General features: G+C 47.6%; 1 protein-coding gene across 2 annotated transcripts in view; it reads right to left on the reverse strand.

Moving 5' to 3' along the window:
• Window positions 1-982: 982 nt before the first annotated feature.
• MSRA (methionine sulfoxide reductase A) overlaps window positions 983-27,136 on the reverse strand; it is a 439,748-nt gene continuing 413,594 nt past the window's right edge. For both annotated transcript variants that reach the window (XM_073892526.1, XM_025873759.2), the window contains one exon: window positions 983-1,746. In XM_073892526.1, coding sequence (XP_073748627.1) covers window positions 1,582-1,746 — 165 coding nt within the window. In that variant the 3' untranslated portion in view covers window positions 983-1,581. The remainder of the gene's footprint in view (window positions 1,747-27,136) is intronic.

Below are 27,136 nucleotides of genomic sequence, written 5' to 3' on the forward strand. Positions count from 1 at the left end.
TCACATCCTCCTCACCGTTCATCTATCAATGTACACTTAGGTTGCTTCTGTATTTTGGCCATTACAAATAATGCTGCGATAAACAAAGGGAATATATATATTTAATATATATATCTTTTTAAAAATTTATTTATTTGAGAGAGAGAGAGAGAGCACGAGCAGGGGGAGAGGGAGATGGAGAAGAAGACTGCCTGCTGAGCACAGAGCCCAGTGTAGGGCTGGATCCCAGGACCCTGGGATCATGACCTGAGTCGAAGGCAGACGCTTAACCAACTGAGCCACCCAGGCGCCCCTATATATATCTTTTTGAATTAGCGTTTTCATTTTCTTGGGGTAAATATCCCGTAGTGGAATTACTGGATCATATGGTATTTCTATTTTTAATTTTTCCACAGTGCCTCAGGGCACAGAGGAAATCCAAGAAGGAAAAGAAACATGTTAAATCCACGGGGAACAATGTATTTCATAACTGTCTCCTGCCCCCAAAGCTCTGCTCTCCTCCCTGATGTTTGTATTTCTCCTTTGCATCATTCAGTTAACTTCCTTCTCCACCCCCACAGGCCTTTCCTGACCAGTGTAGACCAAACCTCTCTGTAGGTAATTCCTCAGCCCCTAGACACAACTTACCCTATCCTATCCATCATCTTCACATCACCTGTCGGGACCTGTGATGATCTTATTTGTCCGTGTGATTGCGTGTTGATTGCTTATGTTCTCACCCTTTGTCTTGAATATAAAGGCTCTTTAAGGGCAGGGATTGCACATCTGTTCTAATTAGAAGAGCACGTGATGTGGCGGCTGTAACAGGCGTGCAGCAAAGAGCTATCATCACCAAAGTTACCAGGAGCCAGAGGTGTGTACCTGTTTTCCAGAAATTTCAATCGTATTTTCCATTTGGGGGAAAGTCGTTGAGAGGCTTTTATCTTACAATACTTAGAAACATCCTGCCTAAAAAGTAAAAGACAGATGAGACACGAGGCAGTTTGTATTAGACTGTAGACTTTTATTAGAACAAGCATTTCTCATAGCTGTAAGCAAAGCATTAGAATTCATAGAGCTAACTTGCATCTTTTCCCTGCCCCAGGAGGGCTGAAAAAGAGAGAAAGCCCCCTGTGCATCTAGGCTCAGTCGAGCAAAATATTGCAGTGAATGATTCATTGAGGCTATAAATGTTTGCAGATTTTAAGGCACTGGAGGGCATGCGAGGTGGGACAGGGCACAGTTCCCGTGTCCAAATGCCTTATCTTGTCTGACAATCTCCCAGCTTCCTTCCCCAGCTTCCGTGGCAGGCACCCAGGCCCAAGAAGACCGAGCACAGCGTATTCATGATCCTCAATCAGACCCCAAGCGATCCAAACAATGTCACAGTTCGACTCCCACCGGAACTCAGTAGAAGATAAACTGCATGTTATCAACCTGCCATTGCACTTCATGTAATCAGATCTCATTAAACCAGATTTTCCTGAATGCCTTCGCGCTTTGTGCACTTTAAAAAGCCACTGACCTGAGCCACAAAAGCATTGCCCAATTTGTTGAAAGCATTTTGGCTGTGACTTCAAGGGCTGACCACATGGGGAGAAATTACTTTTTAACACCCAGTGGACAGGACACTCCGGTGCCCCCGAGGCCGCAGTACCCGTCGGGGTTCTTGCTCAGGTACTGCTGGTGGTACTCCTCCGCGTAGTAGAAGGTTTGGCCCTCCCGGATGTCGGTCGTGATCAGGCCATAGCCGTGCTCCGAAAGAACCTGGGGAGAGAAAGGCGCCGTGAGGACTGGATGCTGGGCAGAGAGGGTCTGAAGGATCGGGGCGGGGGGTCCGGCCGTGAGGGAGGCAGACGCGGGGGGCTTGGGGTGTGCCAGTGGGTCCTTGTGGGCCCGAGCTCTGCCGCTTCCCAGCTGGGTTATTTTGGGCAAGCTTCTAGCGCCCCGTGCCTCAGGTGACTGGGGCCTGAAATCCAGTTTTCTGATTCGGTAATTTGCATTCTACCCATCACACCAGCGATGCCCCCGGAGCGGGCTGGGAGCCCTGCTTTGGGCCCTGGGGTCTGTGTGGAAGGGGCCCCAGGGCTTCCCGGGGAAAACAGCAGGGCCATGTGGCTGCCTGGCTGTCCTGGGAAGAATGGGCCTCTCTGAGGGCACTGGAGCAGGGCTGCGGGAGGAGGGGCTGGAGGGGCAGGGGCAGGATGGGACTGGCAGGGCTGCGGCCCCAGCCCAGTGCTGTCCCCTCTGCTGCCGGGTCCGAACAGGCCCCCTGCCCACTCCCAGGCTGGACCCAGGAACCCCCACGCGCTGGGGTTCTAGGGAGCTCGGGCGCTGCCTGGGGGCCTTGGACAGCACGGGGTCATCTGGGTCTGTGCTCTGCCACTCCAGCCCCGGGAGCCTGGGGACTGAAGTCAGGGGAGGACGTGGCCTGAGGGCCTTTGTGGGCTCCTCACCGCCCTCTGTGACCTACTTTAAGGCCTGGTGTCATCTGCTGCCAGGGAAAGAAACAGACACGTAAACACAAGTGGGGGAGGAGAGCGGAGCTATTTGGGGCAGGAGACAGATTAAGAAATAGACATTGTTCCCCATGGATCTTAGCCCGTTTCCTTTCCCTTTTGGATTTCAGCTGTGCCCTAATTCTTCCTTGTTGCAGGCTGCTCGGGACATTTGGGCACAAGGCTACAGAGACCCGACCCCGGGTTTGCAGATTCAATTTGGTCCTGAAGTGCCAGGCAGAGCCCCGACTTGGGCTCGCATGAGGATCTGGCCAGTCTTTGACTGTTGGTCCATTTGAGATGGAGTCCTCCCCTCTGCAGAGCAAGGGGACTCTGGTATTAACATTCGGCATGATTCACTGCTGCCGTTTTCTCCCAGAGAACTTTCCCCTTCTTCCTGAGTCTCCACCCAGCCCTCTGAGCCAGAATGAGGCAGACTGAGGATCTAACGCCAAGCAGGCCCAGGATGGTAAGGCACAGGATCCATGCCAAGGCGGGCGGTTGGACCCCAGAGCTCGGAAGCAGCCAGTTTCCTTACAGGGGTTAGAAATGAGAACGAGGAGCCATTCTGACTTCAGTTTTGACAATTTTTTGTAAACGAGCAATTATCGAGGGCTTACCATATGCCACACTCTGTGCAAAGACTTCACAGTGTTAATTTTAGCCTCCCAACAGCCATATGAAGGAAGGACTATTATTATCATCCATATTTAAAAGCGCGCGTCAGAGATTGTGTCTTGATCCCTGACATTCTCAGCTCGCCCTGATACTGCAGAAGCTGGAAGCTTGGAAAACTACATTTCCCAGACTCTATTGCCGGCGGCAGTCCAGTTGAGATTTCACCAATGAGAGAAGCACACATGAAATTGGGCAGAAGAGAGGCCATTATTTGCAAGGTGCAGCCATGAAGATGGGCACTGTTCTCTCCAAAGAACAGACGGAGACTCTGCCAGGTCACCCTGACAATCGTGGACGGTCGGCCTCAGGCAAAGTCACCAGCAATGACTTCTAGCGATTTCGGTACCTTCTTGGGATCCTGAAAGGCAGTGGTGCTGTTCCCTGACCTTCCCTCAGACAGCCTTTCTAACGACTCTGGAAGCATCACTTCCCTTTGTAAAATCCACCCTCCTGCTTGAAACACCTTGAACACTCTCTCTCCGTGACTGAACTCCAACTAACACAGCAATGGGTTCCAGAATTGTTTTCAGGGACCAAAACCTCAGTGAGGATGAGAATCTGGAAGGGTTAACTGTCCTGGCCAGATTTAGAGTTAGAGATGGCCTCACTGTGACTGGGGAGCAGGTCAGTGCCCACGGGGTGTAGTCGGCATTTACTTAAAATTACGGCTAGTGTTTGTGAAGAAACATCCACTGTAGGAAGGCTTTGGGACCCTAGGTGGCTGTGGCAGTGGACTATTCTGGTGAAGACGATAAAACACGAGGTCTATGTGGTGTGCTGGCTGCTTCAGGCCACCCTCGAGAGCTCATAGAAAGAACAGGATATAAGGTCATGACTTGACTTTCCTGGCCCGAGTTGAGAGAGGCAGAGAACTTCTAGGAGTGATTTAAAATAATGTTTCTTGTAGCTGCTTTCAAATACCAAATAAAAGGGGCCCAGCTTTACCAGTGGAGTTGACACCCTCACTGGTCAGGAGCCCAGAAATCATGTGCACGTGGGATTGCCCTCAGAGAGCTCATGCAGTCACACTGTTGCAGACACCATGTATGGAGAGACGCTCCCCTCCGGTTCCTACCCGAGATATCGCACGCAGGCTGACGTGAGTCTTCCATATTCTGATGGGACCTCATATTGGACCTCGAAAGTTTCCTGGCTATGGCCACACTGCACAAGAGCTTACCCACTGTCAAGATCCTCTGCGCCTTTCTCTGTCCCTCACTCTCAGGGCCGGGACCCAGCTCCTGGGTCTGCCTGGGTCTCCAAGGACTTGCCTCATCCCCATCCAGGCTCTGTCCTCTCTGAGGGTGATCTCACACAGGACTCACCCTATTTCTCTTTCACAAGTGGCCATCCTCCTTGTATGCCCAAGGATGGCCTTCCCGAGACCCTGGGGTTCACAGCCGCTGACTCTAGAAGCTTCTTCACTGAGGCAGAGAGGCCAGTGCCAGTGAGCACTCCTGCCCAGGCTCCCTCCTCCTCTCCACACCAGCTCCCACCCCAGCAGGCCAGCACCCCTTTGGGGGAGTAGTGGGAAGGTGACTGTGGGGGCCCAGGCAGTACCCGGCCTCTGCCACAAGATGGCAGACACTTCACTTTTATTTGCCAGGAAACAAGAATAAACAGTGATGAAAACCCACAGAAAACAGCTCCAGGTTGCCCTCCTGCACCTCCTGTTAAGCTGGGACATTCCGGCTCATTCTTGTTAGGGTAGGAGACACCTGCTGGAACCACGGGGCCTGGGGTCAACATTGCCCCCTCTGCACTGGGCCGGCCAGCCTCTAGGCTGAGGCCATCCTTGAGCACAGGGCTGTGTCTGTCCTTAAGGCTCACTCTAAAACTGGGGAGGGGGGACAAAAACACATGAAAGAAACTGGATGTAAAAGCAGAGGGAGCAGGAACCTCCAAATCCTAACCAGTGTCTCGTTTTCCCCCTCCTCATATCCCTCACGTCTGCCTTCTCACACGCAAGGCTGTGGGGGCAGGTCAGTCTCCGTAGCGCCCCCAGGCCTGTCTCCTGGAGAGGGCTCACCAGACACACACGGCCGGACGCAGTGATGGGGGTCCGGGGGGCCCGTCTGCTTCAGACCTGGTCGGTGCCGGCCGGCTTTGCCAGTCCTCTTTGCTCTTTCACTCTGGCCTTTCCTCTGCACTGTTTAAGCTACAGGGTTGCAGAGAACAGGACTCGGGACCAGGGCTGATTATTGCTGGTAATGGCACCTCCTTAAACCAGGCAGCGAGGCCTTCCCCGATCCCTTAGGAGAACCCACCCGCCCTTCCAAGCTGGGTTCTGCTTCACCTCCTCAGCCTCATGTCCCTCATCTTTTTCTAACTCTTTCCTTTCCTTCTCTGAGAACCGTTTTTGTGGGTCATATTAAACTTTACAGATTTCCTGAACATTCCATTCCCTTGCACACAACCTCCATGGAATGCTCTTTCTTCTCTTTCCTATCACGTGAGCTCCTACCCATCTCTCAGCACTGAGATCAAATGTCCCCACCTCTATAAAACCACTCCTGAGTCTATAAGGCAGAAGTGACTCCAGCTTCTAGGCTCCCACAGAAGGACTGTCCCTGTTAGCACTTATGACATTATACTACAATCGTCCTTTGTTTCTCTAAGCCACTCCCTCTCCCTTCTGGCAATACACGTACTAGGCCGTGTGCTCGAGAGTATGGACTGTCTTGTTCCTCTACCCCATCTCAGTGCTTCATACAAAATGAATGGCTGAATGAATTTTAAAAAAACAGTTGAGTCTTGGGATCTCTTGGGGATTCTCTTCACCTTAGGGGCTTCTACTTGGGTTCCTGCTGCTGCCTCAAGCCCAAACACCTCCTTGGGGACCTGGAAAGGAACCTCAAGAGGGAGACTGGGGACCAGGGAGCTCAGGCTGTCACTCTCCTTGTCACAGACGCCTGGCCAATTCCATAGGTAGGTTTACTCTTTAGACTGTGGCAGTGCAGTGGCTGTGTCCACACAGGGGGGACCAACCATTTTGCCTAGAAGGATGACCTCAGCATCTCTGACAGCTCCTGAAAAGCCTGTTCACTCTTCTGGGGGTGGGGAGGGGGAAATGGGGGGGCATGGAGAGCAGCAGGAAGTGAGAGATGAAGACTGGGTTACAGATGTTCCCTCTGGCCCCCAAAGTCCACTTGGCTCCATGCACAAGCTGTGCAGGGGCTGGTGGTGCACCTCAGTCTTCTCCTATAGCATCGCCTACACCAGATGCCCCAATCAGTTATGGGGGTGTCATGAATCATGTGCTACTAATAATGGCTAATGTATCGATGTTTCTGAGAAACTTACTTTTCCTCCATGAATTAGGGCAGCTGGAGGGCTATCCCAATCCAAGCACCACTGCAGCTCTCTTGCCCACTACAGTGGGAGGGAAGGGAGTGTCAGGAGAGTTAAACTGGGGTGGCACATAAGCCACAACTGTGTGGTCTCTTCCACTGTCTATGACGGGGGGCCCACGCCGATGGTACCATTCCCGATGACAGAGATGATGAATCACATCACCTACAAAGTTTGCTGGTATCTTCTAAAAAGGAGGCTGTACCCATGAAAGTCTGTTGCCCATAGGAAAATCACAGCAGGTAAAGAGCTGAAAGCAGCTGCAGTAAATGCTCTGGCCTGAAGCACAGAAGTCCCGGCAGCTCGAATCCCTGAGGGGCTCCCAGGCTACGGGCCCCTGCCTCCAGCACCAGGCTGCTGCTCCCCAGAAGCCTGTGCTCTTCCTTCGGGCTCTACAGAGCCACCCTGTGGTATGGGGAGTGAATGCAGGTCATCAAGGACTTGCCTGGTCAAAGTGACCGCCAGGTTGGCTCAAACCTCCACTATGGTTTCAGATCGCACATTTAGATCTTTAATCCATTTTGAGTTTCTTTTCTGTGCATAGTGTTAGAACGTGGCCCAGTTTCATAAGGGGTTAATATCCAAATATATAAAGAACGTATGCAATACCATAAAAACAAATAATGCAATTTAAAAAAGGGCAGAAGACATGAACAGACATTTCTCCAAAGAAGACATACAGATGGTCAACACACACATGAAAAGATGCTCAACACCACTTATCATTAGGGAGATTCAAGTCAAAATCACAATGAATTATCTCCTTATATTTGTCAGAATGGCTAAAATAAAAAAGACAGGAAATAACAAATGTTGAGAGGGTGTAGAGAAAAAGGAACCCTCTCGTGCACTGTTGGTGGGAACTTAAATTGGTGCAGTCACTGCAGAAAATGGTACGGAAGTTCCTCAAAAAATTAAAACCAGAAATACTATATGATCCAATAATTCCACTATTGGGTATTTACCCAAAGAAAACCAAAACACTGAAAGATATATGCATCCCTATATTTATTGCAGCATTATTTACAATAGTCAAGATATGGAAGCAGCCCAAGTGTCCATCAATAGATGAATGGATAAGAAAGATGTGGTACACAGACACACACGCACACAGTGGAGTATTATGCAGCCATAAAGTAGGATGAGTTCAAACCATTTGTGAGCACACGGATGGACCTGGGAAGTATTATCCTAAGTGAAATAAGTCAGAGAAAGAGAAATATCACATGATTTCAATCATATGCGGAATTTAAGAACAACAAGTGAATAAACAAACAAAACCCAGAATCAGACCTATAAACCCAGGGAACAAACTGATGGTTGCCAGAGGGGAGGGGGATGGGGAGGCTGGGCAAAATGGGTGAAGGTGGGTGAAAGATACAGGCTTGCAGTCACGGACTGAGTGAGGCACGGCAACAAAGGGCACAGCTAAGGAAAGGAATATAGTGAATGATATTGTGATGCATTGTATGGTGGTAGATGGTAGCTACACTTGTGATCAGCACAGCAGAATGTAGAAACTTACTGAATCACTATGTCTTACGCTTGAAACTAATGTAACGTTGTGCATCCACTATGCTCAAATATACAAAAAAAAAAAAAATTAAAACTCCACTATAATGCTGCCAGGAAGTCACTCTCTCACTGGCCAAACCCCAGGGCTCACCTAGTCTTCCCCTTCCCCAGGCTCTAGGGCTCGGTCCCCACTGCCACATGGAAAGCCAGCCCTGCATGCCCCCTCTGCTGGGTTCCTCAACCGGGACCAGCTCCAGAGGAAGGAATGATCTGGGCTTGACTCCCCTACCCCTCATTTTTCTGTCTCTTACTCTTATTGACTCCATTATAATTATCCAAAGCTTCTTGTTTGTGGCAATTTTTTTCTTGCTGATATTTTTGGAGGGAAATGGGACCCAACTAAAATAACCTACAACTGTGTGACACCTGGATCAGGAAATCTCTGGAAGGTCACCTAATAAAATCGATCAGTCATGCTTTTCTCACAGATTCTTACTTCACCTTTTCCTTAGATGGCCCCAGAAAGTCCCCTGTGCCTTTATTCCTACAACCTGTTCTTCCCAGAAGCAGTTTTTCTATATGTAAAATGGGCACAATACCTAGCTTGCTGCTACTAGGAGGATCCCAGAAAAGGCACAAAAAGCGTATGGCACTCTGGCACATTTTAACTACATGACAACACTGGCTTCCTTTGCCCTCAGACCCCATGCTGGAGGACAGCTAGCCCACCCACCCTGCCCTCCTAAAATAGGTCTCCACATACACCCACCATGCTCTCCCTGTTTCTACAGCTGCGCAGTTGACCTCTGGGGGGCAAGAAAAAGAGGTGATCATCAACAAGCTACGGCAGAGTTCCCTCCCCCAAACAGGTGTCTCCAGTGCCTCCCCCCGCCCCCCTGCCAAACACCACAAATATCTGAGAAAGTTGCCGGGCCATTCCCTTATAGATGTTCTGCCAACAGAAGGGCCCTGGGCCCCACCCATCTTTCCAGAGCTGCCGGCAGGAAGCCTTTCTTTTAATAAAATTAATGAACACGTGACCGTTTTGCTTAATGCAACCTGCTAGCAAGCTTATTATTAGCTTCACTGAGATTTTTCTGAGTGCCCAAGTATACTCAACATATTGCATGGAAAGGACTCTTAGACCACGCTGAGAAAGCACAGCCTGGCGGTCACAGTGACGCTGGCTACGGTGGAGCATCAGCAGACCAGGTTAGGAGATCAAGGCAGATCAGGTGAACAGATCAAGGCATTCACTCTGAGTTGCAGTGTCTCCAAAGGGCTTCCTCACACACTCTAGTCAATGTGAGGCTTTCACTAACTGTAAGAGGGAGGAATTATTATTCTTAATGCTTAGCGCAGGACAGTGAAGCCCAAGGAGAGAGAAAGCTTGTCTAAAGCCACTCACCAGTAAGCTGCAGAGATAGGACTAGAACCCCCAGTTCCTGAGCATTTCCATTATTACAATAAGGCACACTGCCCCAGCTGGCCAGATGAGGATGTGACTTTCCCTTAGAGAGGGATATGTATCATTTCAAAATTTCCAAAAGAATTCTAAACATGGATCATCCTATATTGGAATCAAAGTCTCCCCCCAACCCTGCTCACATCCCTGGAACTCAGAATGTGTGATGTAGATTTCTTAGGTCATCTCATTGACTTTGCTTTTATAAAAATCATGGTCAAATACACATGACTTCAAATTTTCCATCTTAACTATTTTTCAGTGTTAAGTACATTCACGTTGTTGTGCAACTAATCTCTAGAACTGTTCGTCGAGCAAAACTAAAACTCTTTGCCCACTAAATAACCGTCCATCCCTCCCATCCCATAGCCCCTGGCATCCCCACTGTATTTTCTGTCTCAATGAATCAGATTACTCTAGTTACCTCATGTAAGGGGAAATCACAGTATTTGTCTTTGTGTGACTGGCTTCTTTCCCTCAGCATCATGTCCTCAAGGTTCATCCATGTTGTAGCCTGTGTCGAACATCCTTCCTTTTTTAAGGCCGAATAAGAGGCCATTTGTTTGTCTACTCATTCATCAGTGAAACTTGGGTCGCTTCCCATTGTTGTTTTTTTTTTTTTTTAGCTATCAAATACTATACTTTGCTGCATGACAAGCACATCCCACAACAGTTACTTAGATACGTCCTGGCCTGCTTCTTTCAGTAGCTTCCTGTTAGGATGATGCTAAACTCCTCCAAAGAAGCGCCCAAGGAGTACAACAGTGAAAAGACTCCCTCCAAACCTGTGGCCGGTTACTCTTCTCCTTGTCCCACCTCATCGGATTCCCTGTGCCAACGACTGCATTACCAAGACAGAAAACTAACACGGACAGCTCCTTTAAGGTCACCAAATAAGGAGGAAGCTGGGATTGTCTGCCTCCCATTCACTCAGAAGGACAGATGCCCTCCAAATAGCAAATGCCACAACTTCCCAAGGATCACCTGATTCTAAGAGATGACAGGAGACCTACTCAAAGTGTCAGGAAAGCGGAGTTTGTGTTTTAAGTGCCAGGCTCCATATCGATTTTCCAATGAAAGTCAGAGGAGAAGTTTGCAGGACCCCGCGAGTGGGGCAGATATAAGCTGTAGGGTGCTTTCTCTTTCATTTTCTTATTTCATCATGCCAGCTGTCCTGCAGGGGTGGGGAGACCATTTTTCTGACATAGGTTTACCCACAAGGAAACTCAAAGAAGTTAAAGCCCATGCTCATGTTCATGTGCCCAGAGTGTTAGTTGTGAGTCTGGGACAAGAATACAGGTCTGTTCAGGGTGCCTGGGTGGCTCAGGAAGTCCTGGGATCGAGCCCCACATCGGGCTCCCTGCTCGGCAGAAGCCTGCTTCTCCCTCTCCCACTCCCCCTGCTTGTGTTCCCTCTCTCGCTATCTCGCTATCTCTGTCAAATAAATAAATAAATAAATCTTTAAAAAAAAAATACAGGTCTGTTCTGCTCTGGATTCCATGGTCCTTCCCACCTACATACTGTCCCTTGAATTTGGGAACACAGGGGAAGTGAGACCCCGGACAGCTGAGTCTGTTCTGCTCTGCAGCATGTCTGAGGTAGAAACAGTAAATATGAACCCACTAAGAACCTTCTGTTCGAATTCTACACATCAGGGCAGGGAGGGAAGAGAGGACATTGGCTCTAGAGACACTAACACATGTGTGTAGTGCACATGTGTGTGGGAGAGGTGTGTGTGCACACTTAGGCATGCGAGTGTGCACTCATATGCATGTGTATATGAGGGCCCGGGAGGATGCTGTGTGATATACATTCAACCCCACCTTAGATGAAGTAACCTATAGACACCTTTTGCTTTTTAGAAAATGTATCACTGTAAAGAAACTTGAATCTTTGGCAGTGGTTCTTAACATCTTAGAGGGTCATGGATTTACTTGGGGATCTAATAAACACTATGGACACTCTTTCCACATAAATTCACAATCAAATATTTGCTTATAATTTTGAAGGTTTCTGTGACCCTCTGGAGTTGACCCATGAGCCCCATATTCACAACCTTTAGATGGGGCCACCAAGTTCAAAGTCATCATGGTACGTGCCCATTCCCCCTCCACAGGGTTCTAGAAACATGCAGGTATATCCAATCAGCAATGAACATTTTCAAGACGATGTCCTTACTTTCAATCAGAGTTTGAAGGCCCATTGAGAAATGGCTGTGTTGCTAATGAGCAAGTCACCAGGAAAGGAGGAAGGTAACTGCAGTTCAAACCTCATTCAATTCATATTTTTATAAAGCCTCATTAAGTCTAATCCAAGCAAACGCAGACCTGGATTCTGTTCCTCACTCTGCCCTCTAGTGGCAGCAGGGAGCATGGACGAGGCATAGCCCCCTTTTTGGTTCCTGCTTTCCCTTTCTGAACTGAGAGACCCCCTTCAGTTCTTTCCAGATCTAATTCCATCAAATCCCATGCTATGTTTCCATCCTGCGTGCACACACACACACACACACACACACCCGCACACACACGCACACCCCATTTGGGCTTAACAAGCTCCATCAATGCCAATGCCCAAGTCAGCAGTTTTACTCCATTGGCAGCTTCTAGCTGACCAGATTGCCATCAATCAAAACTTCTGGGAAGGGATGCAAAATGACTGGCATGGCTTTTAAATAAAACCACTAGAAAGAAAAACACCATCTATTCCAAGATGAGCAGGGACTCATGCGTTTCCAGTTCAGGAGAGCACAGAGCACCCACACATCTGCAGGTGTGCAGGGAGCCGTTTGCCCCTGCCCACAGTGGTAGGGCTCTTCATGTTCTGCACCACAGAGGACCCTGAAAGGACAGGAGCCCCAGGCTCTGGCACCACGGAATCAGCCCCTGTGAGTCCATCGGTGACCGTTACCATACGCAAGGGGGACAAGTCAGGGCTCGGGGAACAAGGATGTGACATTGACAAGGTGAGTGCTCAGAGGGGCTAGAGCCTTCATGAGGCCCAATCAGGGCTGCACTGACCCTTCCAGTGAAACTAAGGAGGCAAAGTAGAAAGAAGGTGACACAATTAGATCTATTTCGGTCCATTTACAAAACCTGCTTATGCAAATGGTGGCCTCTAGCTGGAATGAGTTTGGCCTTCTTAGAACAGCTACAGCATCCCTGTGCTCTGTCTTTCCCTGGACTCTGCAGTTATGTGGAGCGGTTAATGGCTTTCCTTAGCTATTTCTCTGTGTCCCCCCTCACCCTTGAGGTAAATCACAAGTGTCTTCTAACCAGTGAGGCTATTGTTCCTGGTTTGCCACACAAAATGACAGAGCTACAAGCCTCTGCTAAGAAAGGGAAAAGAGAGAGGGCTCAATTTGGCCAGTAAGGATCCAAAGGTTTACGCTTGCTCCTCAGAGGGTGGACAATGGGCCAGAAGCTTGTCAGAAATGCAGAATCTGGCCCTTTCTCCAGACCGACTGAATCAGGATCTGCATTTTAAACTTATCTCCAAATGACCCAGGTGCACATTAGAATTTGAGAAGCTGTGTTCTAGCAGACAAGCATGGCAGACTCTATTAGTGGCCACCAACATCCCCTGCCCTCCCTCTGGAAGTCAGGTTGCCCGTGTGACCGGCTCTGGTCAGGCCGTGATGGGGTGGGGGGACCTATGCTGTTTCTGGGCAGAAGCTGCCCAGTGCCAGTATGAGCTTTTCCCATTCAGCCAGTGGCCAGCACAGCTCCAGCCAGTGGTGGCTCCATCACCCCGGCTCCTGGCACGAGGGCAATGGCAATCTAGAGCACAGTCCCCGCACAGAATAGTCTATTCCTTCTGTTACAGGTGCCTGGTTTTCCCTGGTGTGGGTTATGACGCTGAAGCGTCATGGAAGGCAGGCACAGCTCCGTGTAGGCCGGGCACTTCTCTGCAAATACATTTTTAACTCTCCAACTCCACTTAATTAACTGACTTCAGCAATCACGGACTGTGCTAGGCATTAGGCATGTACAGGCAGCCCGGGGCAGCCCTCCCCAGAGTGGGGCAATGACGGGTATGTGAGCCATTACAACGTAAGTGCCTACCATGTAGCATGCACTGCTCTAGGCGCTGGCGGGCGCTGTAAGCCGAAGAAGACAAACCTCCCTGTGATGAGTCTGTGGCTTAGAGATGGAGTCGGGTTGTATAGTGAGGACGTGACTGCCTGTGGGTGTGGCATGACAGCCAAAATGGGACAAAGTGGGAGCCACACCCACATGCTGGGGCATGAAGAGGATCACTGTCCATCCATTGGGAGGTCAGAATTCTGCCAAAAGAGCCAGGACATACATGCATGTGCCAGGCAGAGGGACTGTGCTAGAATACACGGAGGAAGGAAAGACTAACCCAGCTGGGAAGGTGGGTCCTGAAGGGGGAGGATGTCGAATTGGGAATTGGCTGAAAGGCCTGGAGAGGAGAGGTGGGAAAGCTGAAGGGACCCCTCCGAACAGCAGGAAGAGATGAAAGCAGATGGGGAATGGCCTTGGGAGGCATCGAGGTTACAGTCCCTTTTTTTCTGTTTGCTCCCATTTAAGGTAACTCAGTATACGCTTTTTGTTCATGCTCTGCCCTGCAATCACAGTGACACGTAGAAGCACTTTACAAGATTAAAGGAAAGACTTGAACCCAGGCAAAGCTGGCAGATGCCTCTGAGGTTCACCTGCTGGCCTGCGGCAACGTCTTAAAAACCCGTTGAGCCAAGGTGGGGATGCTGGGGAAGGAGGTAGCTATTGCTTATTTTTCCATACTTAGTTGTCATCTTTTACCTCCCCATACCTTACAAATTCCCAGCATCATTTGCTGGGTGCAAGAGAAATTGGGTCCTTCCTTCTTCTCTATTTCGTGCCTTGAAAGATGGAGCCCCACCAGGCTGGGTCGGGCTGGGCTGCATGCTTGGCTTGGAAAGGAAAACGACTGAGCTGGGGAGTTCAGCCTCGGACCAGGGAAACAGCTCGGGGTTGTATTGCTGACCTGGGCCACTGTCCACTTGCCCCAGCCAAAGCAGTGCTTCCTCCAGCCACAAGATGACATACATCAATCATGCATTCAAGGACTGCTGGTTTCTCCTGAATTGATCTTCCCTTTGAGGTCTGCTGGTTTTGAAAAGGAATTCAAATGACTTTTCCTATAGGAGTTTTACTTTCATGGCTTTTAGTTTGACAGGAAATGGATCTCTCTCTCTCTCTCTGCTTCTCCTCCCCCCGCCCCCCGTATATATCTCTAAGGAGTTATACTCTGTTTTTTCATATCTGAAATCAATGCACTACAACCTCTCTTTTTCCTATCTTCTTAGCATTTAGTATACAAAAGAATCCACTTGTCACTTTTCAGAGGAAGCCAAGGACATTGGCTTTCACCTTGCGGATGAAATGCAGATTTCATTAAAAGGAAAGATCCTTCATTCCAAAAGGTTGAATAGAAAAGAACTTAAAGCAAAATACCAGCTGCGTAAGTTTAGAACACTGAATTCAGCAAGGTAAAGGAACTTTTCTGAACACCACCATTTCTCATTTATGTGTGATTTCAGTGATTCGGAGCTGTAGCAAAGGAGATTCATCCCAGTTTGAACTGCAGGCAGAGTGGCCAACTGTCCTCATTTGCCCAGGGCAGTGGGGCTTCCCAGGATGCGGGATTGTCAGTGCTAAACCTAGGAAAGTCTGGCTGGTCACCAAAACTGTGGAACAGGTAAAGACATTCATGTCTCTTCCATTACCAGCACTCGGTAGCTTGTTTCCCTCATCCGGGCCTCAAATCCCCCAACTGTAAGTGAGGTTAACCTAGGAGGCCGCCCCTCCTGTGGATCACGTTCTCTTTCTGAGCCATGTGCTCTGGAGCCTCCTCTGAACTGTGCTTCTTTTTTCAGATCACTGTTGTATTGAGATGTAGTTCACATATCACAAAATTCCCCCTTTTAAAGTTTATGCTGTGGTGTTGTGTGGCATAGTCTCAGAGTGATGCAACCACCACCATCTTTTTTAGTTTGTTCATTTCTGTTTTGCAGATTGGATAATCTCAATGAATTTTTATTTGCTCATCTTTCTTCTGCCCCTTCAGTGATTTTTTTTTCATTTATTATTCCTTTGAATTTCTTCTTCGTTCTGGGATTTCTATTTAGTTCTTTTTTCGATCATTTCTATCTCCTTATTGTTAGTCTTCATTTGCTGAGACCATTGTCCTTGTATTTTCCTTTAATTCTGTAGATGTGGTTTCCTTTGGTTCTTTGAGGATATTTCTTTTTTTTAATTTAAATTCAATTAGCCAACGTATAGTACATCATTAGTTTTTTATACAGTATTCAATGATTCATTGGTTGCATATAACACCCAGTGCTTTGAGCATATTTCTAATAGCTGATCTAAAGTCTTTGTCTAGTAAGTCTTACTTCCATGTTTCTTTATCTCATACTGTTTTTCCTTAAAAACTGGGCATTTTAAATAATATAATGTGGTAACTCTGAAACTCGGACTAACCTCCCCATTGGTTTATGGTTGTTACTGCAGTTCATTTGTTTAGGGATGTTCTTGGGCTAATGCTATAAAGTCTGGCCCTTTCCTGTGTGGCCACTGAAATCTCTGCTTGGTTAACAAATGATCAGCTAATGATTGGGCACAGGGTTCCTTAAATGCCGTGAAGCAATGGTCTCCCACCCTTTGGCCTGGTGTGTGTGTTTTGGAGCAAACACAGCTTACTGGCTACAGCAGTTTGCAGCTCAGCCTTCTCTTCCTCTCCTCCTTGCATAGGCCTCAAGGTCAAGCAGAGGTAGGAGATTAGGGCCTTCTGGGTATATACGTAACCGTGGTTTGGTTATCCATTCACCAACTGAAGGACATTGGGGTTGTTCTGGTTTGGGGCTATTATGAATAAAGCTGCTATAAACATCCAAGAATAGATTTTGCAGTGAACATAAGTCTTAATTCTCTTAGGTAAAAACCTAGAAGAGGGGCTCCCAGGTCACATGGCAAATGTATATGAAACTTGATATAAAAAAAATTTCCAAGTGGTTTTCCAAACTGGTTATACCATTTTGCATTCCTAGCAGCAATGCTGAGAGTCCCTGCTGCTCGGCATCCTTGTCAGCACTTGGTAGTGCCATTAATTTGAATACCGGCACTCTAACTGGTACGGGGTAATCTTTCAATATGGTGGCAGTTTCATTTCCCTCATGGCTAATAACGTTAAGCATCGTTTAATGTTCTTATTTGCCTTCTGTATATCTTCTTTGGTGAAGTGTCTGTTCAAATCTTTTACCCATTTTTTAATTGACTTGTTTGTTGTTTTTGTCAAATTTTGAGAATTCATTATATATTCCCAAGTTCTGTTTTGATTTCAAATGCATGACCCTGTCCTGAGAGCCTGGTATGCTCCTATTGGGCATCTTGGCTCTAGATTTATGACATAATGTTTTATATTGGATATAATATCTCTGTCTGTCTCTCTCTCTCTTTCCCTCTACAGACACACACACACACACAGCTCCGTGAGCAATTTTCCTTTTTGATTTACTTCAAGAAACATTTACTGTGTCCCTATTAAGGAATCATACTAGGTACTAGGGAAGCAGAATTGAATAGCATATTGAGAAACTTTCTGTTTTAAGAATATAGCTTTCAACTGGATTAAATTAAGAAATACATAAGAATGACTACACGTGATACCTCAGTTTTTAGTGTATAAGATTCATACAAACAGTTGAAACATGTTCATTATAACTGTATAAAGGCCACTAATTATCACGAGTAAATCCTTCCTTTATTCATAGTCAGAAATATTCCTTGATATGACTCCTTGCCTAAAGCAGCACATGTTCTAAAAGAATGCAGTTTGCATTAAAAGATTTCTGCTACCATTTTAAATGAATACTCCTGTATTCCGAGCTCATGAAATGTGGTAAAGGCCAAATCACGTTCTCTTCAAAGACAAAGTACAATCACTCTGCACATCTTAGCATACACTCTTTCCCTGCCAAGGAAAGGTGTCTATAGAACAGCCCAGAAAGGTGGCGCAGTCAGTTAAGCATCTGACTCTTGGTTTTGGCTCAGGTCATGAGATTGAGCCCTGAGTTAGGTTCTACACTCAGCACAGAGTCTGCTTGAGATTCTCTCTCCTCTCTCCCGCTGCCCCTCCTGCTCACTCTCTCTCTCTCTCTCTCAAAATTAAATAAATCTTTTTTTAAAAAAAAAGAACAGCCAAGAAAAAGATTTCACTTAACTGCAGCATGACTGTCTGCAGAACTTCCAGAAGAATCTTTTTGAACACAGAGAAAACTGAACTTTCAACAGTAACTTAAAAAGCTATTGCAGTTTCTTAAAATCCTCTTACATGGAGTTTAAAAAATGAGACTTAGCAACTTTATTGTTTTTTTATTCACTGATTAAGACAATAAAAGTTGTGCTCATTTCAATATTAAGAAATTAAAACCTCCCTTGAGACTTTCTCTGCCCTGGAGTAGGTTACATCTGTCAAGTGCAAACAGGCCGGCCAGCTTGCATGCAGAAATTCTCCCCGGGGCTCCAATCTGTATAACCTCGCACTGTATTGTCTAGGGCTCAGAATTAAATGATTGGAATTTTTTTTTTATTATCAAAGGAAACTAAAAATAGGGCTATAAAATAAAATACAAGCTGTAAGGGGAAATGCATTTAAGATACATTTTTGCTTTAATGCTTTAGTTTCCAGCCTCACATGGTATAGAATAAACGATGATGTTAAATAAAGAAAGAAAAGAAGCTTTTGTGGGTTTCCTCTAAAGCTTGAAAATGACACAGTGTGAGTAAATGGAGGACGGCCCGCAAAAGGCTATTTCCCTGTGATACTGTCAGTGTGCGGCCCAGAGGCGGCAGGTGTTGGCCATGTTTTTACTTTCTGGTTTCAGGCAACACCATCTTAACTTCTAAGTAGGCATCATTGGAGGACTCTTGCCTCTTCATGTCTCCTAACTGCTAACGCAATAACAAAGGAACACACAAGACCCGAGCGGAGATAGGATGGAGGGGTCTGGATTAATGAAGACTCTCTGTTCAGGCTGTCTAAGCTTCTTAAGCAATGAAGTACAGTCAGGGTGTTTTTTGAGAGAAGAAAGGAAGGGAAGGGAGGGAGAGAGGAAAGAAATGGGAAAATAAAAAAGAAAGAATCCAAAATAGGCTATGGGTGTTCTTTGCCAAAACATAATTTTAATTTTCTTCCAGGCTCAGAACCAGTGGAAGAACTGGAACTCCCTCAAGGGAAGGTGGCAGGAACAGAAGCTAATTATACAACTTAAGTTTGGTAATACAATGTAATTGGCACACTTTCCGGTTAAGGCAATATACATCCATGCTAACTAGAGTTAAGACAATGGCACTATATATTGCAAGCAGTACTTTGTATCTCTGAGTATCAGAAATTCCTTCTAGTATCTCCAGGGGTTCTCAAGTAGATAAGGTTACACAGATGTTGGTGACAAGAGGGGTCTGAGTTCTACTCTTGGCTCTACCCAACTACATGACCTGAGGCTTGGCTATCTCTTCTGTAAAATGGGGACAAGGCACCTACCTCTCAGTGTTGTTTGGAGGCATAGATGAGATTATATATTTGAAATAATATTTCCACTTCAGTGGCACTGCTCATACTTATGATCTTTAGAAGCCCTCGGAATGTCATACTGTGGGAACTTGAGGTGCAGGGATTATGCCCAGAGAAGGGGGGAAAACCAGAGCCTGACTAACTGAAGCCTCATTCTCCCCTTCCTTGTTTTTCCCTGGCACAACCAAATGAGTGACTCAAGATGTCACACGTCACGGAGACTTCTGGTACTTTGAAGACACAGCCTATGGCCCAGACTCTGCATACGAGAGGGCTGGTGGCCCTGGCCGAGCACTCAGTCTGCCTATGACTGTCACCAGTTACGTAGCAGTGGGTGAGATCGGCCGCACTGCTGGGGAGAACCTGGACACAGGCCTTGGAGGATAATCTTCCTTCCTTTGACTGTCTCCATGAAGAAAGACCTTGATCAAGGTCTATTAAGACCCCAGGGAAAAGCCAATGTTTCTGGAAGACAAGGAATAGAATGTGCACATAGGGGAAAGGGAGGGAGATGGTGAGGAGCTAGGAGTTGGCATTTCTTGAGCATTGACTCTGCCAGGCACTGCCCCGTGGGTTATTCCTGCAATCCTCATAACAGCCCCTCTGCTGCAAGTAGGATTATCAACCCATTTCTTTTTTTTTCTTTAAATTTTTATTGTTATGTTAATCACCATACATCACATCATTAGTTTTTGATGTAGTGTTCCATGATTCATTGTTTGTGCATAACACCCAGTGCTCCATGCAGAACGTGCCCCCTTGAATACCCATCACCGGGTTAGCCCATCCCCCCACCCCCCTCCCCTCTAGAACCCTCAGTTGGTTTTTCAGAGTCCATAGTCTCTCATGGTTCGTCTCCCCCTCCGATTCCCCCCCTTCATTCTTCCCCTATCAACCCATTTCTATGAGGAGGGCGCTCAGCACAGAGAAGAGGGGGCCAGGGTTTGAACCCAGGCAGGCCAACTCCTGAGCTGATGTTCTTTTGTTTTTAAGATTTTATTTATTTATTTGAGAGAGAGAGAGCACAAGCAGGGCAGAGGGAGAGGGAGAAACAGACTCCCCACTGAGCAGGGAGCCCAATGCAGGGCTCAATCCCAGGACCCTGGGATCATGACCTGAGCCGAAGGCAGATGCTTAACAACTGAGCCACCCAGGCGCCCCCTGAGCCAATGTTCTTAACCACTCACTGTAGCTGCCTTCTGAACTAAAAAGTGTTTCTCGGCCACTATGTAACAATATGCTGGCTCATGGTAGAATATGATCTGCTTTCAGTAAGATGGAAGAGGTTAGCTTCATCTGAAAACCTGGATGCTTTGATTACATATTTCCCTTTGAATACCACTGTAAAGATATAAACTAAGACTGGTGCAAGTTAGTGATCCTGAGCACCTTGATTTTTCTACTTCTCCCAGTGATGGGACCGTTTATCTTTGACTTTTATTTGCTGTCTGTAAGCTAGTGCCCTGTGTGTTGTAACACAGATTTTGTGCTGCACTCCTGATCTCATGATCACCCTTGAAACAAAATTAGAATCTGGTATGGAAGCTTGTCAGCGTGCCCACTGCATCTTACTGAAAGTCTAAGAGGTTTATATCTGTTGGTTCTTCTTTACAATCCTATTAATCCACTCACAGAATCTTTGTGTTGCCAGAGGAGCTTATAGATTTAGATACAGATAAAACTCTCAGAATTGGTGTCTGATCAGGATTCTAGAATGAAGTCCAGTCATCATAGGATGCAGAATAGGCATTCAATTATAAATTTAATGAGCAACTAAGTATGAAGCAAGTATGAGCAAGTAAGAATTTTACTAAAAACACAAATTATCCTAAACTCCAGACCACGGAGGACTCACTCTCCATGTGTCTGTCCCCCACCATATCCCAACCCTTCTCTTAACTTGCTTACAGAATCCTGCCACTCACCCCACACCCCAGGGCTTCAAACACAGCACATCCAAAACTGGAACCATTCTTTCTCTTCTCCCAAAGCTGTTCCTCTTTTCTGCTTGGTACCCAACATCATCGGCCACCAATGCCCCAAGCTATACGCCTCATTGTTATCATCAACTCTCTCCTCTCTGATGTCTTACAGCAAATCATATTTATCAAGCAAGTCTTCACACAACATCCTGAATGGTTCACGAATCCATGGCATCCTCATCGATACACTCCAGGCTCAGCCATCACCAGCCTTTGCCTGGACTGTTGTTAGAAGCCCCCATCTGGTCTTGCTGACTCATGTCACAACCCTAAAATCTGTCCCCCACCCTGAGCCTGGACCAAGGGGAGCTGACGAAAGGCTGCATGTGAGAACACAGGAGTGTTATATCAACCTCCACATTGGGAAAGATTGAACGCTTGTTTATCCCATTCACAAATGACAAAAAAAATGTCACATCTGACAAGGCAAAACTCAAGGCCATCCTCAGCATGAATCTCACCTGGGTGCCTGAAGCCTGGATATATTTCAATATATTTCAAGGAGTTCTCAGCTGGCCATAAAAGTAGGTCCAAACAAGAGGTTGCCAAAAGAGAAAGAAAACCCCTGCATGCTTCAAAGAAATCAAAGGCACAAGCGCAGAGCAGGGAGACCCAGCTCCCACGTGAAGAAATAACACACTGTGTGTTTGGGAGTAGGCTGTCAGCTTAATTTATGCCAAGAGGGAAAAGTGGATGCCTTCCAGATAAGCATGCAAGGTATAGAAGCCACTGTGGAAGAGATAATGCCAACATGCGTCGGCTTACACTGCCCCGTATCTGCTGCCTGATAGTCCTGAAATAAGGTCCGGCCAGCCTATGCACGGGCGTCCCCCACACCGCCTGTGCCCCTTCTGTGCTTTAACTGCCTGTTAGGACGCCCCACTTACCTATATGACCTGGCCAAGCCGCTCATCCTTTCTCTGGCTTCCTCATCTCTAAAGTAAAAATGACAGTCTCTTGCAAAGGTGTGTTAGAGGTGTTTGTTGGAAGTCCACAAAATGCTCTTTAAGAGGCTCCTATTCTCATTTTCCAGATGAGTAACAGAGGCTCAGAGAGGTTAAGGAACCAGCCCAACGTCATACAGCTATTAAGTCGCCACGAGTGTTGGATGCCATCCTTGGCCTGCCAGCTAGACTTTCTCTCCACTCCCCTGTCTGAGTGCACACCCTCCCTCTCCCCTGCCTCTGTCAGACACACGGGATGAGTCCTGCTGCTGGTTCCAACCTGGTGCATGGGCTATGCCTGTCACTCCACAAACAATCAGAGTTAGTGATAATCATTACCATTTCTCCTCCATACTAGGAAAGAGCAGGAAACACGGTACTTAGTTCCTATTCTTGTTTTGATTATATTCAGTTCACTAGAAAAGGATCGACCACCATGCAAAATGTTCAGTGAACAGTTCCCCTCTGTCCCTTATGATCCATCATGTATGTGTATGTGAGTGAATGTGTGTGTGTGTGCGTGTGCACACCTGTGTGCATTTTCCTGGGTTCACCCCTGAGCCTCACCACTCCGCTCCTATTCACATCATTTACTCCAATGCTTTAATCACCAGCAGGTGGTGAAAGTCTGCTCTAGAATAGTTATGGATATTGGGTCCTTAGGTGTCCAAGTTCTAGGGAAAGAAAAGTGACAGCTGAGGCATCAGGGTAAAAAGAAGAAAAAAAAATGTTATGTGGGGTGTGGAACACACATTTTTATTCTCTCTCTCTCTTTAAGAATCTGGCACGAAGAGCTCACCTCCTTCCTGCCAGGGACGGAACAGTAGTGACTTGGCAACAGTCTCCAGCCAGATGTCACCCTCATCTGGTTGCCTTGGCTGGTTAGTTGCTTGGAATGAGCAGCCCAAACACAGTGCAGGCGGGGCCGCTGCGAAGCTGTGGGCAGCGAGGCTGGGTGCCGGGCCCTCGCAGTGCCCCAACCCTCTGGGGCTGGGGGGACAGGTGCGTTACTGGGCCACTCTCTGCGCAGGTGCAGGGTCTGCAGAAGGCAAAGGGGCTCTCCGGAAGGACATACGTGCACTTCTTCCCTCCCATCTCTCTCCTGAGGGTGAGCTGAGTGGTCCTGCTCCCCCGGGCACAGGGGCATAGACACGTCTTGCTATTTTACAAAGACGAGGCTCCCAGCACATTTGGGAGCTGGTCAACGGTAAAGGAGCTCCTGCTCCCCGTGGGTCTGCTCATCCCATATACACAAGACCACCCTCCAGAAAACAGATGGCAGGGGCAAAGTGCGGTGTGGCCTCTGCATCTGGAGTCCTGGCCTTCATGGGCTTCATCCAGGCCGAGCCCAAAGCCATCAGGGGAAAACGGCCACGCTCCTGGGCAAACACAGCAGTGAGGACAGAGAAAGCTGTGCCTGGAGGCAGGCACGAGCCACCTTCGCAGACTGGTGGCAAAATGCTGAAGGGTCTGAGGCTCAGGGGGATGGCCCCAGGGACCACGCGTATATTTTGGAATGAGCCCTGAAACCCAAGGCAGGTGCCTGTAGAACAAAGCCCTGTGCTCAGATGTGTGTTTGTACACACATCAGTGTGTGTGATGGGAGGGTGGCGTGTGGTAAAACCTGCCAACAAGCCCATTTTGGTCACCATCTGTCGTGGAGAGCCCGAGCACCTGCCGGAAACAGCTGCTGATGGCAGATCGTAGGTGAGGGAGGAAGCAGCCCCACCCCGGGATGGCCTATTGTGGGGGGCACACGGCCTGTCCCCACAGGAATGCCAACTGTTCACTTCGAAGCCCATCTCCATGAGGAGGGGGAGTGATGAAATCCCTCGCTGTTCATTTACTTCCTCACAGGAAGTGGGGGGAGGAACACCACCATCCTTGCCTCCTTAGTATCAGGTATGACAGTCGCTTGTCACAGGGGCTGAGGAGAAATGCGTTCAGGATTCCCCGTAGGGAACAGAAAAATTCCAGGGCAATGCTTCTCCGGAGGTGTGAGCCCAGAGACTCCCACGGTGAAAACCCCCGCCTCGCTGGAGGAAGAACAGTAACACCTCTCTTGCCTGGCCCCATTGGGAACATGATGTTCCATCTGTGTCAACCGGGGGCTGAGGTGACAGGTTGGAATGAGCATCAGAGGGTGACGTAGCTTGGGACCGGGCCCTCTGAAACATTTTCTTTCAGGTAGACAAAGTTTACTTCGTTAAAAATAAGATAAAATAAAAGCTGACATAATAATTTCTAATGAAAAAGCTTTCTAAAGTGAGTCCCCTGCCTACCATATTTTTAAGTATTTGCCATCGTTCAATGCTCAGTAGTTGTGGGCATTTTGCTACCTTATTTTCCTTAATCCTCACAATAATCCTGTATGGTGGGCACGGTTTTTATCCCCATCCACTGGACTGGAGGACCAAGCCTTCAAGAGGTAATGCTGCTCATGAGGGACACATGGCCAGCATGTGAAAGTGGGGCCCCAGTCCGCCAGCCTGCCTCCAGCCCCTGGGCTTGGAACCTGCTGGCCACACTGCTGTGTGTCCCCTGAGTCATTTCAACTTCGTAAAGCCTTCATGAACACCCATGATTTGCAAAGCTCACATATGCTGGGCCTCTGTGGGCCACAAACACCCAGGAGGCACACGCTGCTGTCTCTTCTGGAATGCTTTTCTCCACAGAGCCACCTGACAGCCTGTCTCCTGAATGTTAAAGGCAGCTCAAAGCCGGCTTTCCCAGAGGGAATTCAGGAGCCCCAGTTGGAAGTCTTTCTTGCCTAGGCTCACAGAGCCCTTCCCGGGTGAGCCTTGGGGCTGAGCCACCCCGTTACCCATGGCGCCCTTCCACCGGCCTGGGAGCTCTGTGGGGCCAGAGACCAGCCATCCCAACCTCCCACAGGTGCACCACAAGCTTGGTGGATTGTATAAGGTGTCACACCCACCTGCTCGCATAGCACAGTGGAACTTTTTCTTGTTGGCTGGGTCGACATCATTTTTCTCTTGGGATGTCCCACAGTGGGGCACTTTGCTTCTGGAATCTTCACATCTGCTTTTCCCTGTTTTTTGGCTGATTATTTCTTCCCTCTCCAGCTACCAAGCTTGCAGAAGCTTCAGTGGTGCCCTCAAAGGGCCTTCCTCAAACCGGTCCCAAGATATTTTTAATCTGTGGCTTCCAACTTATAGGGGCTGGTAAACAAGGATCTCAAGCCTTGTGTGTATGTACGCCTAAAACCAGAGCCATACAGGGGTAGAGTGTACTGGCTTTAGTGCAGGGGCTTGGTGACTTGTCTTTTAGTTGCTCAAAGCTGTCTTCTCTTCCAGTTTTCAGATACTTGGAACCACTGTGCTACTTGGGAGGGACTTTGACCATGGGTTCATTGGCCAGGAACATCGTAGGCATGGTGTACTCTTTGCTTCTCAAAAATAAACTCCTCCAAATAGCAAGAGAAACCAGGCTCCTCACTAATGTCAGGGCCGTTCGGTGCAGGAACATGCTGTGTTTAAACCTCAAGTCTGGAAAATTCCCTGCTGATTCCATATTGCAAAAGAAAATTACTATAAATACCACTCAAAAGTCCCACTCTATTATCCTGTTAAAAATAGTTTGGCCATCCGCAACTAAACCTTTTGTGAAAGGGGCACTTCTGGACACAAATGTGGCCATGCCTCTGTGGGGATACTGTTTCCATTGCTACCACTCCTTCACCACCTCTCCACCCATCTCCCATCTCTCCACACATGCCAGAAGCCGTCTTTAGAAAGTAGGATAGAGGTGCTTGGGCTTTCATTTGCCCTTTGGGAGCATCATGGGCTATGGGATAGTACATGGCAGGGGTTCTGAATGCCGGCTCCTCAGGAATGAAGATGAACAAAATGCAGCCTCAGGGCTCTCCTCCTGAGGAAAACAGGGTAAGAGGAAGCTGTAAATGCAGGAGAGAATTCTGGCCCAGAAAGCAGCAAGTGGCTGTGGAAGATGAACCCCAGTTGGTACTGGTCTCATTGTGAGAGGCCAGTTAGGGCTCTCTCTGCCCTCTCCAGGCAGGAACTGAAATGGGAGGCCAGGACCCCTCAGGGTAGGTTCACCCCATTCCCCCAGTCTGGAGACATGCCTTCTCAGCCAGATGCCCTGGGATGGCAGCATATGAACCCACAGCACAGCCGTGGGTAACAGGAATGTACAGCGGGCAAACGGCAGCCCTCAGCCATGTCAAAGCTCACAATGCCCTCAGGAGAACTATGGGGACCTGAGCAAAGAGCCCTCTAAGGTCAGGGCCTACCTTGCCTTCTTCTGCTGCTGCTTTTTTTAATGGCAAAATATACATAACATTTACCATTTTAAAGTATACAAGTCAATGGATTAAGTACATTCACACTGTTGTGCAACCATCACCACCATCTGTCTCCAGAACTTTTTCATCATTCCAGAGTCCTATACCCTTTAAACTATCACTCCCCATTTCACCCCCTATCCATAGTGGTTGGTAAGCTCTATTTCACTTCCTGTCTCCCTGAATTTGCCTATTCTGGCCACCTCATATAAGTGGAATCATGCCGCTTTTGTTCTTTTGTATCTGGCTTATTTCACTCAGCATCATGTTTTCAAGGTTCAACCATGTCAGCATGTATTAGAATTTCATTCCTTTTTAAGGATGAGTAACATTCCATTGAATGGATAGACCACATTTTATCTATTCATCTGTTGACGAACACTTGGGTTGTTTCCACCTTTTGGCTATTGTGAATAATGCTGCTCTGAACACTGGTGTACAAATATCTGCTTATAACCCTGCTTTCAATTCCTTTGGGTACATATATAGGAGTGGAATGGCTGGGTCACACGGAAATTCTACATTTAACTTTTGAGGAACGGCCAAACTGTTTCCCTCACTTGCACAATTTACATTTGTACCAGCAAAGCGCAAGGGATACTTGCCATTTCCCACTTTTTAAAATAATAGCCATCCTAATGGGTGTGAAGCAGTTAGTATCTCCTTGTGGTTTTGATATGCATTTCCCTAATGACTAATGATGTTGAGCATCTCTTCATGTGTTTATTGGCTGTTTAGCTGTCTTCTTTGGAGAAATGTCTATTCGAGTCCTTTGCCCATTTTTTAATTGGGTTGCTTTGTTGCTGTTGAGTTGTAGAAGTTCTTTA

This window comes from Callorhinus ursinus, unplaced genomic scaffold (assembly GCF_003265705.2).
Source record: "Callorhinus ursinus isolate GAN/ISIS: 27379988/994484 unplaced genomic scaffold, GSC_fseal_2.0 scaffold4, whole genome shotgun sequence".
Classification (NCBI taxonomy): Eukaryota; Metazoa; Chordata; class Mammalia; order Carnivora; family Otariidae; genus Callorhinus; species Callorhinus ursinus.